Source organism: Salvelinus alpinus, chromosome 32 (assembly GCF_045679555.1).
Source record: "Salvelinus alpinus chromosome 32, SLU_Salpinus.1, whole genome shotgun sequence".
Lineage (NCBI taxonomy): Eukaryota > Metazoa > Chordata > Actinopteri > Salmoniformes > Salmonidae > Salvelinus > Salvelinus alpinus.
Window position 1 is genome coordinate 14,157,535 of NC_092117.1, and position 16,081 is coordinate 14,173,615.

At 43.6% G+C, this 16,081-nt stretch overlaps 2 protein-coding genes across 3 annotated transcripts in view; one reads left to right on the plus strand and one right to left on the minus strand.

Moving 5' to 3' along the window:
- edaradd (EDAR-associated death domain) overlaps positions 1–2,634 on the plus strand; it is a 20,436-nt gene extending 17,802 nt beyond the window's left edge. For both annotated transcript variants that reach the window (XM_071380391.1, XM_071380389.1), the window contains exons 5-6: positions 724–772; positions 989–2,634. In XM_071380391.1, the coding sequence (XP_071236492.1) occupies positions 724–772; positions 989–1,377 (438 nt within the window). In that variant the 3' untranslated portion in view covers positions 1,378–2,634. The remainder of the gene's footprint in view (positions 1–723; positions 773–988) is intronic.
- Positions 2,631–11,119, minus strand: LOC139562587 (neuroblast differentiation-associated protein AHNAK). Its single transcript, XM_071380385.1, has 5 exons — positions 10,990–11,119; positions 9,204–9,258; positions 8,465–8,588; positions 8,141–8,316; positions 2,631–7,941 (listed from the first exon to the last, which is right to left on the minus strand). Exons 2-5 carry the CDS (start codon positions 9,204–9,206, stop codon positions 3,130–3,132), a joined length of 5,115 nt encoding a protein of 1,704 aa, XP_071236486.1. The 5' UTR covers positions 9,207–9,258; positions 10,990–11,119; the 3' UTR covers positions 2,631–3,129.
- Between the last annotated feature and the right edge of the window lie 4,962 nt (positions 11,120–16,081).

A 16,081-nucleotide genomic window follows, 5' to 3' on the forward strand; every position in this document is an offset into this window, starting at 1 on the left:
AATTGAGAGACGAGCTTAAAGTTTTCTTTACTGACCATTTTCTCACACGACTGGCCTATCTGGGTGATGTTTTTTCTCGCCTGAATGATCTGAATCTAGGATTATAGGGACTCTCCGCAACTATTCAATGTGCGGGACAAAATTGTGGCTATGATTAAGAAGTTGGAGCTCTTCTCTGTCTGCATTAACAAGGACAACACAGGTCTTTCCATCATTGTATGATTTCTTGTGTGCAAATGATCTCAAGCTTACGGACAATGTCAAATGTGATATTGTGAAGCACCTGAGTGAGCTATGTGAGAGTGGATTCTCGGCCCTCACTAGCATGTGTGTGTGGAAAATGATTTAAGACTGGGACTCTCTCCAATACAACCCAACATTGCAGAGTTATGTGTATCCTTTCAAGCACACCCTTCTCATTAACCTGTGGTAAGTTAGTCACAATTTTTGATGAACAAATAAGGTTTAATATGTAAGATCATTAAATAAAGAGCTAAATTATTGATTATTATTATTTGTATGATGGCAAAAAACAACATTTGAGAGTGCGCAGACCCTGGTGCTAGAGGGGGTACACAGCTGGAGGTTGAATGTTTGAAGGGGTACAGGACTATAAAAAGTTTGGGAACCACTGCTGTAAGGTATTCTGAATCATATCGGTAGTTAATTCCTCTCTATAATTAGAACTGAATGTAATGTTTTGTTTTACCCAACCTCGTACAGCCAGTGGAAGATGGTGTAGAGTGCATCTGCACAGGCTCCATCTCACCAGGTAATTTTCATTTTATCATGATATATACTATACCCCTGAACAACATTTCCAAGCACATGTTGTAGATAGATTATAGCAACACATCTTTCAAGACAGATGCATTATATTTGCATACAGTACATGTACCAAAATAGTAGACTAATCATTTATGTGCACTGTATATTTCCAAGGCTGTTGGTAATTCCATTCTCCCTTGCCCCAATCCCTACCCCTTAGACTTCCCCAAGGAGCTGCAGTTCTTGAAAAACCAATGTGAGAAGTGCTGCTGCTCAGCTCCACCTCCAAAGATCAGTGACCTAATGGATGACAACGACTTGCTTGACTTACTGCGTCTTAAACTGGACCCAAATCATTGCACTGTCAAGAACTGGAAGAACTTTGCGAGCCGTTGGGGTATGAGCTATGATGAGCTGACTCTGCTGGAGCACCGGACCCAGGGCTCAATGTGCCACAGCCCCACACAAGAGTTCCTGCTGCGCAACAACCACAAGACCGTCACTGAGCTCACCGAACTTTGCCGGGTCTACCAGCGCATTGATGTGCTGCGGCTTCTGCAACGTTGGATGGAGAACGACTGGCCTTCACGCTGGCAAAATGCTCATTAATCACATATCCCCAACCACCCAAATTATACATTTTACATTATGCTATCCACTTTATTGAATTAGCAATGACAACAGGGACTTGGACCATTTGTTATCAGAAGCCTATTTATTTAACAACCAGTGGTTCCCGGATTTTAGATGATTTGGTGTGCAAAAGACAACTGGATCACATGTTATGACTCCTGCGGAGTTGAGGACTTAATGGGACTGATTGTCGTTTTGTACTTGTTACCAATACTGTAGTTCTGATTATCTCAACCGGCACATTCTTTTCTTTTTCAAAAGGTTCCTCATTCTCTGAATTGTTGTGTGTTCAAGTGTTGATGTACCCACAAAAATAATGAGGCGGTTAGAACATAAAAAGTAGAGCTGTATTAACCAGCATAGCACGTAAAGAAGGTGAGGTGGGAAAAAGAGAACGAGATTAAAAGGGTGAATTGTTCATCAATTGTAACTTTTTAGAACAGTGACCATAATAAGAATCAATGTAGTATACATCATATGGCAAAGATGACAGTGTTGCGTTTTGGTCTTTATAGTTTCATAAAAATAGGAATAATCTCCAAATAATGTATTGTTTGTATTCATAGTTAATGAGTCTTGATTATTTTGGGATAGTTTGATGAAGCTGAGATTGTGTTTTTCAATTTCACTACAGTTTGAATTCTAATTAGGAATTTGCCCTTACGCTTTATCCTGAATGTGGTTCCAATTCCTCTCCCCAAACCCACTTGAAGCAAATAAAAGCTAGATGTTTTACATATTCTTGCTAATCTTATTAACTTTCCCTCAATAACACGTTTAAAAAATAATCATATCCTCATATCATCATTTACTTTAATCATGTCAATTAAAATACTATTTAAGGGATACTGTGAGATTCTGGCATCAGATGAACTCTTGGAAACCATTTTTATGTCTCTGCGTGCAGTATGAAGGAAGTTAGCGGTAGTTTCGCAAACCAATGCTGACTAGTGTTAGCGCAATGACTGGAAATCTACAGGTACGGAAGCATTGAAAATACAGTGACGAAAAAAAGGTTTACTATAGGAAGTCTTCCATGAAAGTTTGAGCTTTCTGTGTGTGTGATGATTATATCAACTTGGTTCATGTTTATTTGTTTTAATTTCAGTGATGAATATCCAATCAAACAGGAATTCAAACCTGCCATGTAATATAATACTGTTACATATTGTTGTAGTCAATTACAGTATAATTTATAGTCAATCACCAATAAATTATTGAGTCATATAGACATTGCTATAGTAGTTTATTGGAGAAGGAAATAACGAATTAATAGTATAATTACATTTCACTGTTCAACAATTGTTTTAGCTTAAAATGTGAAGATGACAGCTTCCATAAAGATTGTGTCCTTTACAGGTGAAACATGTCTGAATTGTGACAGATACAATACTGAGGCATTTGTAAAAAATAAGTAAACTTCCAAGTGAACAGCATTTGGGAAACATTACCATAATTTAAATACGTTTGAGTACACACAGAGCCAAGCCAACGAGCACATTTTCCTTCATTTTGCTGTCAACTGTTTGAATATAGATGTAGCATATGGATTAACTAAGTTATCAGAGAATCGACAAACAAATAATTACATGTTTCTGTTTTGTTTATACATAAAGACAAACCACATCCTTAAAATGGAATTAACTCATGAACAAATTGATGTATTTACAAAGTAGTTACAATCATGTTGGTTTATCCCAAGTGTAAGGTTCACATGACTGGAAACTATCAGTAATATGCATCGGGCTCTTTGATATTCAGACCAAGCATATTGGAGAGGCTTATTGACATGCTATCGTTTTCCTCTGAGTCCACTACAGGGTATTCCAGGCCTATCCCAGATTCAGGTTTCGTAACTTTGAAAGTCCCTCTTTTTAGCTTAGTGGAACTATCTACGTCTGAGGTGGAGCTGACATCAAGGCTAGGGGTACGGAGCTCACCTTTCACTTCTGGTAAGGAGACATTAGCTGTGGGTGTTTTTGCTTTAAATCTATTCAACCGCTCCATGATGTTAATAAGTCCTGAAGATGATGTCACCTTCGGTCCTTCATTCACTTTAGGCAAACTGACCTCTACGCCAGCTGTTTCAAGGCCTCCTTCAAGCTTTGGCGTGCCCATTGCCTCACCAAGGGCCTCGGCAGCATCTTGGAATTCACTCTCAATCTTGTTGTTCTGTGGCAGTCTGTGAAATGTAAACATTGGCACCTCCACCTGATCACGCTTTGATTCATCCCTACTATGTACTTCCTCATCGTCCATGTCAGAATCTTTACCTTTTGAGCCAGATGAGTTAAAGCTTGGCCACTTGAATGGCCATTTGAATGTACTTTTGTGAGTGTCTCCCTCAACATCTACTTTGAGGTCAGCTTCTGGTACATTTACATCCAAATATGGCATGTCAGCACTGGCCTCAACGCCAGGAGCAGAGAGACTCAGTTCAGGGGTACTAATCTCTCCCTCAATTTTGGGTACTGAAACTTCCACATCAGGTGTATTTACATCTGCACTAGCATTAAATTCTGTGCCCTTTATTCTAGGTCCCGAGAGACCAAACTTTGGCATCTTAAAATGTGGCAGTTTTTCAGAGGGAGCCTCAATGTCAACATCTGGAGCTTTAAACTTGACCTCAGGGCCTTTAATGTCTGGGACACTTACTTTAATTCCTGGGGTAGAGAGACTTAGATCAGGACCATTCAACTCTACCTCAGGGCCAGAGAGGTCCGTTTTTGGTAAACTTAGATTTACATCTGGAGCACTGATATCACTTTTAACATTAGGATCAGATAGCTTGAGGAATGCTAAATCTACCTTTGGGGCTTCAAGCCGACTCTCAACTCTGGGAACTGAAACATTAATGTCAGGTGTCTCAACGTCAAGGTTTTGTCTCTCCAGTTCGGAACCTGAAAGGCCAAATGTGGGGAGCTTAAAATGGGGCAATTTGAATTTGCCTGAAGGGGCATCAATGTCTACATCTGGAGCTTTTAGATCTAGTCCAGGTCCTTTGAGATCAGTTTTGGGTACATTAATTCTAATCTCTGGTACATTCACTTCATCAAGTTTGGGGGCAGAACGGTTGAGGTCTGGTGTTTTCAGCTCTACTACAGTGGCTTGGAGGTCAGCTGTCGGTAAATTGACATCCACATCAGGAACAGAGACATCCAATTTAGGGGCCTTTAGCTCAGCATCAAGGTTTGGTCCTTTAACTCTTTGTCCTGTTAAACTGGATTTGGGGAGTTTGAATTTGGGCAACTTCAAGATTCCAGATGGGGCATCAAGGTCAACTTCTGGGGCTTTAAGATCTATCGCTCGACCTTTAATGCCAGCTTCAGGTAAATTGGTCCTCAAATCTGGAGCAGCCATAGATCCCTTGATTGTGGGGGCAGAAAGTTCTGGTGTTTTCAGCTCTACTACAGTGGCTTGGAGGTCAGCTGTCGGTAAATTGACATCCACATCAGGAACAGAGACATCCAATTTAGGGGCCTTTAGCTCAGCATCAAGGTTTGGTCCTTTAACTCTTTGTCCTGTTAAACTGGATTTGGGGAGTTTGAATTTGGGCAACTTCAAGATTCCAGATGAGGCATCAAGGTCAACTTCTGGGGCTTTAAGATCTATTGCTCGACCTTTAATGCCAGCTTCAGGAAAATTGGTCCTCAAATCTGGAGCAGCCATAGATCCCTTGATTGTGGGGGCAGAAAGGTCTGGTGTTTTCAGCTCTACTACAGTGGCTTGGAGGTCAGCTGTCGGTAAATTGACATCCACATCAGGAACAGAGACATCCAATTTAGGGGCCTTTAGCTCAGCATCAAGGTTTGGTCCTTTAACTCTTTGTCCTGTTAAACTGGATTTGGGGAGTTTGAATTTGGGCAACATGAATGTTCCAGAGGGAGCATCAGGGTCAACTTCTGGGGTGTCAAAATCTACCTCTGGACCTTTGATGTCCGCTTCAGGCAAACTGACACTCAAATCTGGAGCAGCGATGGTTCCCTCAATCTTTGGAGCAGAAAGGTCCAGGTCTGGTGTTTTCAGCTCTACTACAGGGGTTAGGAGGTCAGCAGTCGGCAAACTGACATCCACATCAGGAACAGAGACATCCAATTTTGGGGCCTTTAGCTCAGCATCAAGGTTTGGTCCTTTAACTCTTCGCCCTGTTAAACTGAATTTTGGGAGTTTGTATTTTGACAACTTGAATGTTCCAGAAGGAGCATCAGGGTCAATTTCAGGCAAACTGATATTGAAATCTGGAACAGCAATGTCTTCCTCAATTGCTGGTGCTGAAAGGTTGAGATCTGTTGTTTTCAAGTTGAGACAGGGCCCTTTCAGATCTGCTTCAGGTGAATTAACATCAACAGCTAATTCTGGGGTCTTAAGATCAGCATCTACATCAAGTTCCGGTCCTTTTACTTTTCTTATTTTTGGCCATTTTAGTTTCGGCAACTTGAATTTTCCAGAGGGAGCATCAAGGTCTAAATCTACATCTGGTCCTTTGAGGTCAGCTTCAGGCAAACTGACATTGATATCTGGAACAGCGATGTTTCCTTCAATTGCTGGTGCTGAGAGGTTGAGATCAGAGCCTTGGAGATCTGCTTCTGGTAAATTCACATCAACCTCCGGAGCTGAGAGGTCCAAATCTGCTTTCTTTAGATCAGCATCAATATCAAGGTTTGGTCCCGTCACCTTATGTCCAGACCAGTTAATTTTGGGCATTTTTAAAGTTGGAAATTGTTTCTTTCCAGTGGGTGCCTCAATGTTGACTGCTGGTGCCTGAAGATCTACATCTGGAACAGCAATGTCTGCTGTAATTGATGGTGTGGAGAGGTTAAGATCAAGGCCTTGGAGATCTGCTCCTGGTAAATTCACATCAACATTGGGAGCTGATAGGTCCAAATCTGCTCTCTTCAGATCCCCATCAAGCTTTGGTCCCTTCACCTTATGTCCAGTCCAGTTAATTGTGGGCATTTTTAAAGTTGGAAATCTTTGCTTTCCAGAGGGTGTCTTAATGTCTATCTCTGGTGCTTGAAGATCTACATCTGGACCTTTCAAATCAGCTGTGGGCTTCTTTAGGTTGAACCACTTGAATTTTCCAGAATGAGCATCAGTGTCAACATTTACCTCTGGGCCTTCAAGGTCAGCTTTGGGTAAAGTAAGATCTACATCTGGTGCATTTATTTCTCCATCAACGTTTGGAGTGGCGAGATTCAATTCTTCGAGACCCTTAACCTTGGGTCCAGAGAGACCAAACTTTGTTTTTTTTAGAGTAAGCCATTTAAATTTCCCTGAAAGGGGCTCAATGTCCACTTCTGATGCGTTCAGGTCTACTTCAGGGCCTTTGATATTTGCATTTGGAAGATTTGTGTGCAAATCAGGCATGTTAATCCCTGCCTCAACTTCAGGGACAGAGAGACTGAGGTCAGGTGCCTTCAGATCTGCATCAACATCAATGTCTGGAGCTTTTATATTTGGTCCAGAGAGCCTGAAATTGGGCTTTTTGAGTGTTGGGAACTTAAGTTTCCCATTGGGAGGATGAATATCAACAACAGGGGCTTTCACATCTACCTCAGGGCCGCTGAGTTCTGCTTTGGGTAAATTCAATTCTAAATCTGGGTTGCTCATATCAGCCTCAATCTTTGGGACAGAAATATCAACGGTTGGTTTCTCCAGATCTGCCTTAACATCCACACCAGGGGAGTTGACTTTGGGCCCATGAAGACCAAATTTGTGTTTATTTAAATGAGGCCATTTGAATTTACTTGAGGGAGCCTCAATGTCGATATCTGGAGCTTGCAGATCTACCTCAGCTTTTGGTATACTCAAGTCTACATCTGATGCGCTTATCTCTCCATCAATGTTTGGAGTGGAGAGATTCATGTCAGGTGCAGACAGGTCAGCATCTATGTCCACTTCATGTCCCTTCATTTTTGGTCCAGATAATCCAAACGTGGGCTTTGTGAGAGTAAGCCATTTGAATTTGCCAGAAGGAGCCTCTATGTCAACATCTGGAGCTTTCAAGACAGCATTTGGCCCATTCAAATCTGGGCGTTTGATTTCCACATCAGGGGCTGAGAGGTTCAGGTCTCGTGTCTCTAGCTCTCCACTGAAACCAGGGCCTTCTAAATCTGCTGATACATTCACATCTCCCTTTGGCGCTTTGGCTTTTACGTGTGGTAGTTTGAAGTGAGGCATTTTGAATTTTGGATGCTTGTACTTCAATCCACTCGTCTTAACCTCAGGTTTCTCCAAGTCAAGTGAAGCATCTGGAGTGCTGAACTCTGGTGTTGATAGACTGACTTTAGGGTGTGTGAGGGTGCCCTCCTGATCTGCTCCTTTCATTACTGGCCCAGATATTCCAATGGTGGGGAACTTTGCACCTCCATCAGGTCCAGGTGTGTCCAATGTAACATTGGGCAATTCCCCATTCAAAGTGGGAACATTGATTTCATTCTTCAACCAGCCTTCTGCATTTAATTGTCCATTGAGGCCATTAACCTCAGTAGATGGTGCCTCAACTGCTCGCTGCATTCTGCTGTAGGTATCTTTGAGCATCTGTAGACAAACAAATAGCAATTAAGTGGTAGACAATGTTGGCAGTCATGTACAAAGTGGAGTTTTTATTCAAAGGTATTGATCCATATTGATCCATAATACATTATTCATATAATTGTTCAGAAATGAAAAAGAACCTTGAGCATAGTGTAATGACTGCTGACATAAATCATGAAGTAAATTTGATTCTGAAACGTACATCCCCGGGACTTTTGAGACCACTGTCCAATGAGCCGAGTCTGACGCTGGCATTCAGATCCGGCTTTGTCACAAAACTCATGTTGTCTTCGTAAGGCTCCATGATCTTAAGTATTTTCATCAGGTCATCTTTATTGAGGTGGTTAAGATGTATGGTGGCAGCAACAATCTCATCGCCTAAAACAGTAGAAAAAATGGAGGGTTGAAAAAATGTCTGTCGTTTTCTTATATGTACAACCAATAACAAAACGTACATATGCTTTACATTTTATAATTAAGAATGTTTTTTGTTGTTGCAAAAATGAACTGATCTGTGACATTTTACCTTCTTTCAAGCCACTCTTATTAGTGACTCTAGGGTCTGTGATTCCAGTGATGACAACTCCTCCTCTGTCTGAATCCTCCAGGACCAAGCTTTCGGAATAACGACTTTGCTGACTTTCCCCATTCTAAGTGGTCAACAGTGAAATACAATTAAATCAAATCAATTGTAGTCACTATCATGAAGTTTAAGCATCAACTGTTTGTAACAGTTAAATTAGCATGTGAGCAGCATTCAAAGACTCTGGTAAGACAAAATATTTGCATGGTTTTAGGATCTGATTTCCAACAAGATAGATATGTTTTCCTAAAAATAAGCTACTTCCTCAATGCTTCTGTTCTTTTAAAGGGAAAATCTGCATTTCAAACACTGTTTTTGTACAAAGTTGAGAGGTGAGGCTGGAGAAATGAGACCACTCTCAAATTCATTGACAGAGCAATAGATGCAAGGACTGACTAACCATGATATAAAAAGTATAGTTTTAACATGTTTTGAAGCTAGTGTTGGTTTACAATTCCATTGTTTACTAACAATGGAGCAAAATAAGTGTATATATTTTGGGTTCCGATGGGGTATGACAGTGGAACTAAGCTAATGAAGCTTTTTAAGTTAGATTCTTCATGAATCAATGGGTATAATTAATTTAAAAAATGGATGTACCAATCGCAGATTGCCTCTTTAATGGGAAGCATGAAAGGTTATGAAATGTCAGGAAACTGTATAAATAAAGTATTTCACTCACCATGATTTCTGAAGTATATTTACAGCAGCATATCAAGAAAAATGTTCACTATAACCTGTAAAAACAAAGTAGTGAGGTGCAGTTAATAATGTGGTTTAAGAAGCCGATATAAACAACAATAAAACAATTCATCTTACAGGGTTTTGTATCAAGAATGGTCCACCACCCAAAGGACATCCAGACAACTTGAACCAACTGTAAGAAGCATTGGGGTGAACATGGGCCAGCATCCCTGTGGAGCGCTTTCGACACCTTGTAAAGTCCATGCCCTGACAAATTGATGCTGTTCTGAGGGCAAGGGGGGTGTAACACAATATTAGGAAGGTGTTCTTAATGTTAATAACGACAATAATATCCATGCTAAAGCTTGTCAAAGCTCTCTGCCTTTAATTTACTGCTGCCAGACTGACAGCGACACCCACAAACAGCCTCACGCCTCAGGAATCCAAGGCATGGCCCCGTGCCAGGATGCTCGGGGGAATGTATTGCAAACCAGTTGGTTGAGACACATGCTAGCTTACATGCCATACCTACTATCACACTGCCACACACACTACTCTCAATTAATATATTCATTCACCTGCATTGTGATACTGAGGGTTTGGGTGGGCAACATGTCAGAAAGAAGAAATGGTGTAAGTGGAATTATGAGTGTCATGATATTGGCTTCAAAACAATACATTATTACACCACCACAAATGCATTCTGTGAAAATGTGAAACATGAAGCCACATAAGTTTGGTTACAACTTTAACCGGTCTCTCTGTTTCATGAAACGGAAAAAAGTTATTTTTCAATCTCTATAAATATTAGAAGTAAAAGAAGATATAAGGCAGTTGAAGCAAGTCAATAGTTGTGGGTTTATAATTGTGGCTTCATAGGCCAGCAAAAACACAGCACGAATGGCTTGGCTTGGTATGCAACACATTAAATATGTAAAAGGAGTTCTATGAGACAATGATTGAAATGCTGTATACCATTTCATCATGTTATGGTGGCTTCATTCTCATCTGACCACTATGAAGAACGTAACGCAACAGCAACACCTCAGAGATATTAAGTAACAAGGGTACTATAAAAGACACAATACACATGTTTCCGTGACATAGATTAAGCTTGGACTAAAAAGCGTGCTCAACTGGAGAATCTCAATGGAGAATTCTATTCCAGGACTAGGCTTAATGTGTGTCTGGAAAACCAGCCCTATATGTTTGATGAATAGTACCACACTAGCAAAATCCACTTCACCAATAATTGATCAATCTACAGTTCTGGGCAAGGTATGTTGACAAACTATCTTTCAGGGTGACGCCAAGTTCATTAACAATCAGCCAACAACAATAACCCATGTGGCAAAATACATTACTGAAATACGATCCTACATCCACCCACAAATGTCGATATCACACAAATCAAGTCGTAGGGGCACACAAATCAAATTATTTACTACCTTCACCTGCTCATTTACATTTAAGTCAAGGCAATTTCACGAGGGACTATTTAATCTGTTTAGCAAAACATTTAAAATATAAAACTAAAAGAATTTCATAAAATTGCAGAAACTATAAATCCATGACTAGTTTCAACACAGCATGATGAACAACTGTTAGGCCTCTGTACTCTACATACAAAATCACTAAACTGATTAAAGTTCCCATTGTACCATCAGCACGAATGACAATGTTAAATATCACATTCTAATGGCAACAAAAGGCTTTTCAAGCTCATCTTTGTATGCTGGGGCTTCGCTGGGCTCGGATTAGGGCATAGGATGGGAAGGACTCACCTTGTCAACGTCTTAGAGTCCTCCAAAAGCCCAGGCAATGTTGTCTCCTCTGTACCTCAGCTGTTCTGTCAATTTAAGAGGATCTGTCAGTTAAATGCCTTTTCTGTCCACCACCTGAGCTGGAGAACAGGTTAGGCTACACCTAGACCTGCTCCTCAGTGCCACCCCAACCCCCACCCTGAACCCTTTCACAGGAAGAGGGACATGTCATACACCTTTGCGGGGCTGGTGACAACCGAAACTTGCGAAGAGAGTGAGAGGTCATGAATAAGAGAAGTACACACCACTCCTCCTTAACAGGCTGAACCAGGTTTACGAAGAGAAAAGAAACAGAGGCCTACAATAGTTGCAAAACATGCATTTACACTCATCAACAAATTAATGCGCTCACACACACACACACACACACACACACACACACACACACACACACACACACACACACACACACACACACACACACACACACACACACACACACACACACACACACACACACACACACACACACACACACACACACACACACACACACACACACACACACAGAGCTCTGGAAAAATGAATGGAATCAAAAGATTCTGACCATCAAACATTCATCAGTATTTGCCATCTCCTACTGTATCCAACTGACCTGTGTAATGAAGGGTGAGTGAGGTGTTCTTGTTTTTAAAGGCTTGAACTTTATTGTGATCTCTCAAAAAGTTGATTAATTATCTTTCATTTCATGAAAAGTCTTTGTATTTTCGTTATTTCAACTTTGGGGGTTTGTGTGTCCATACAGTTGGTACATGGCAGGCATCTTACCTCTACCCATCAACCTCTCCACTACATCATCATCATCATACTGTATACTGTAATTTACTTTACTTACTGATTCTACTTCGTCCCAGGTGGGACACAAGGCCATAGACTATGAAATTACAGAGTTATGCCTACTATGTGCACCATACCAAAACCAGGCATAGCATAGTGAGTCATTGCCCTACCCACTCTGTCGATGAATAAAATTTTAGAACAGTGCATCACAAGAGTAGGGCTCAGCTCCAGGAAAACAGTTGTTCTCTACAGTGGTAAGTGCTATAAACAATGCCTCTGAACTCAAGGTCTAATTTCCTGATTGGGTGTTGGCAAGTGAACATGATATCTCCTACTTGCATTGAAGATATCGAAAGACAGAGTGGTGAACAATTGATACGTGGGTAACATGCAGATCGATTCTTTCCTGAATAGTTTCATTCAGAGACAATCAACATAACATCTGTCAATAATATGATTTATAGTCAGACTGAAAACATTTGCATATCTGAAGGTACTGGATAGGTGAAGCATGGTAACAGCTTCACCAAGCCTTCCAATACCCTATGAAAGTCCCGCCTACTTCCTGGTGCAAGTCCCGTATTGTTTTTGAATGGGGGTCAAGCTTACCATCAAATTCATGAAAATGGGACCATTTAAGATAAACAGTACCAGTCAAACGTTTTCACACACCTACTCATTCAAGGGTTTTTCTTGATTTTTACAATTTTCTACATTGTAGAATAATAGTGAAGACATGAAAACTATGAAATAACACATATGGAATCATGCAGTAACCAAAAAAGTGTAAAACAGATCAAATATTTTTTATATTTGAGATTCTTCAAAGTAGCCACCCTTTGCCTTGATGACAACTTTGCACACTCTTGGCATTCTCTCAACCAGCTTCATGAGGTAGTCACCTGGAATGCATTTCAATTAACACGTGTGTCTTGTTAAAAGTTAATTTGTGGAATTTCTTTCCTTCTTAATGCGTTTGAGCATTAAGTTGAGCATTGAGCATTATGTTGTGACAAGGTAGGGGTGGTATACAGAAGATAGCCCTGTTTGGTAAAAGACCAAGTCCATATTCTGGAAAAAACAGCTCAAATAAGCTAATAGAACTGACAGGCCATCATTACTTTAAGACATGAAGGTCAGTCTATCCGGAAAATGTCAAGAGCTTTCTTCAATGGCAGTTGCAAAAACCATCAAGCTATCAGAACTCAGGATACGACCCAGATGCAGACAGAAAGTAGTCCAGAGTCAGGCAGTGGTCAAAACTGGGAAGATGAGCAAAAGAGAATAGAAAAAGAGTACGGGGAAAAACACACTGGTTGACTTGACTAAACATACAAGACAAACAGGCACAGAGAGACAGGAAACACAGGGATAAATACACTGGGGAAAATAAGCGACACCTGGAGGGGGTGGAGACAATCACAGGGACAGGTGAAACAGATCAGGGCGTGACAGAGGAAGATGGGCAACACCTGGAGGGGGGTGGAGACAAGCACAAAGACAGGTGAAACAGATCCGGGAGTTACAGTACCCCCCCCCCCCCCCCCCCCCCTCTCTAGGGGCGCCACCTGGCGTCCTACCTGTGCGCATACCTGGTTGACCGGGCTGCTGGCGTTGAAACTCAGCGATGAGACCTGGGTCCAGGATGTCTCTAGCGGGGACCCAGCATCTCTTCTCCGGGCCATAACCCTCCCAGTCAACCAAGTACTGGAATCCCCTGCCCCGCGGTTGAACCTTCAGGAGGCGCCTCACCGTGTACGCCGGTTGGCCGTCGATGAGAAGAGGGAGAGGGGTGGGTCTGGAAACAGGAAACATAGGTTTAATCCTAGACACATGAAAGTGGGATGAATACGGAGGGTACGGGGCAACAGAAGACGAAGAGCAGGGGGGCTAATGATCTAGGAGATGGGGAAAGGGCCGATAAAGCTGTGGGAAAGTTTGCGGGACTCCACCCGAAGGGGCAGGTCACGAGTGGACAGGCATACCCTCTGCCCGATACCGGGGAGCCGGGGACCGGTGGGGGTCCGCTTGTCGTCGATACCTGGACATGGTCTTGAGAAGAGCCGATAAACATCTGGGCCGAGGGTATGCCGACCTCTTCCTCTTGCTCCGGGAAGAGCGGGGGCTGATACCCCAGGGAACACTCGAAAGGCAAGAGCCCAGTGGCAGAGCAGGGGAGGGTGTTGCGGGCGTTTTCAACCCACACTAGTTGCTGGCTCAAAGTGGTGGGGTTGGCGGTGACAAGGCAGCGAAGTCGTCTCCAGGTCTTGATTGGCTTGCTCCGACTGGCTGTTGGACTGCGGGTGGAACCCGGAGGACAGGCTGGCTGACGACCCAGTGAGTGTACAGAACGCCTTGCAGAACAGGGACAAGAACTGAGGGCCCCGGTTGGAGACCATGTCCAGCGGCAGTCCATGGATCCGGAAGACGTACTGCACCATGAGCTGGGTCGTCTCTTTGGCAGAGGGTAGTTTTGGGTAAGGAATGAAGTGGGTGGCTTTGGAAAACCGGTCCACTACTGTCAGGATGGTGGTGTTGCCATCAGACGGGGGAAGACCCGTGACGGGATATGTGAGACCAGGAACGGTGAGGGACAAGCAGTGGTTGAAGAAAACCAGCCGGAGCTTGCCAAGGTGTCTTGTTCTGCGCACAGACTGCACAGGCGGCAACGAATGAGGAGACATCCGGGACCATGGTAGGCCACCAAAAGCGTTGTCGCACAAAGGCCAGGGTCTGACGGGAGCCTGGGTGGCAGGCAAGCCTGGAGGACCGAGGAGAAGAGGGAGAAGTTAAACCCGGGTGAAAAGCAGGGCCCACCTCGCTTGCCTGGAATTGAGACACTTGGCGGTGTGGAGATATTCCAGGTTCTTGTGGTCCGTCCACACAATGAACGGATGTTCCGCCGCCTCATACCAGTGTCTCCACTCCTCCAACACCATCTTCACTACGAGAAGCTCACAATTCCACACATCGTAGTTCCTCTCCATGGCGTTGAGGCGATGGGAGAAGAAGGAAGTGTAACTTGAGGTCTAGGGCAGAATGTTGGAACAGGACAGCCCCCACTCTGACATCCGAAGCATCGGCCTCCACCACGAGCTGAAAGGATGGGTCAGATGAACCAATATGGAAGCAGTGGTGAAGAGGTGCTTGAGGTCCCGGAACGCCCGGTCAGCAGCTGGGGACCATGTGAACGGAACCTTGGGAGAGGTGAGTGCAGACAGGTGGGAAGCCAGGGTGCTGTAACCCCGGATAAAGCGGCGATAGAAGTTGGCAAATCCCAGGAAATGTTGCAGGTGCACTCTGGACGTAGGCTGGGGCCAATCCACCACCGTTCTCACCTTCCCGGGATCCATCTGTACATTCCCTGCAGCGATGATGTAACCAAGGAAGAGGATGGTGTAGCGATGGAATTTGCATTTGTCCACTTTCACAAAAAGCTGGTTCCCCAGGGGGCGCTGGAGGACCTGTTGGAAGTGGAGCAGGTGTTCTTGGGCTGAATGGGAGAAAATGAGGATATCATCAAGGTAGATGAAACAAATGGGTCAACAATTCGCAGAGAACGTCATTAACCAGGGCCTGGAACACAGCAGGGCGTTGGTAAGTCCAAATGGCATGACCAGGTATTGGTAGTGGCCACTGACCGTGTGGAAGGCAGTCTTCCACTCGTCCCCTTCCCGTATCCGCACCAGATGGTAGGCGTTCCACAGGTCCAACTTGGAGAAAATGATGGCCCCCTGGAGCGGCTCGAAGGCCGAGGCGATGAGTGGTAGCGGGTAGCGGTTCTTCACCATAATGTCATTGAGGCCCCGGTTGATGCACGGCGGGGGAGGCAGAAGGACAGATAACACCCTGCAGCTAGGGAGTACTCGATGTAGGTCCCCATAGCCTTGGTCACTGGACCCGACAGAGAGGACAGTCGTCCCCAGGGTGGTGTGGTGCCTGAGAGATGGTCAATCCCGCAGTCATAGGGTCGGTGCGGAGGAAGTGGAGTGGCCCGGGCCTTACTGAAAACCTCCCGGAGGTCCTGGTACTCCACGGGAATGGTGGAGAGGTCCCGGGGTAGGCTGTGCTGACTTCAGACAATGGGCGTGGCAGAACAAGCTCCAGCCCAAAATGACACCAGCCATCCAGTCTATGATGGGATTGTGTCGCTGGAGCCAAGAGAATCCAAATACCACAGGAACCTGAAGAGACTTAATCAGCATAAATTGGATTGCCTCGCTGTGCTTCCCTGACACTCGTAGGTTGATGGAAGTGGTATTGTGAATAACCC

Excerpts from the sequence above, each read along its gene's own strand:
- LOC139562587 (XM_071380385.1), bottom strand. Across the intron at positions 8,317-8,464 it reads TAAGAGTGGCTTGAAAGAAG|GCGATGAGATTGTTGCTGCC; the intron begins GTAAAATGTCAC and ends CTACTGTTTTAG. Across the intron at positions 7,942-8,140 it reads GTCTCAAAAGTCCCGGGGAT|ATGCTCAAAGATACCTACAG; the intron begins GTACGTTTCAGA and ends GTTTGTCTACAG.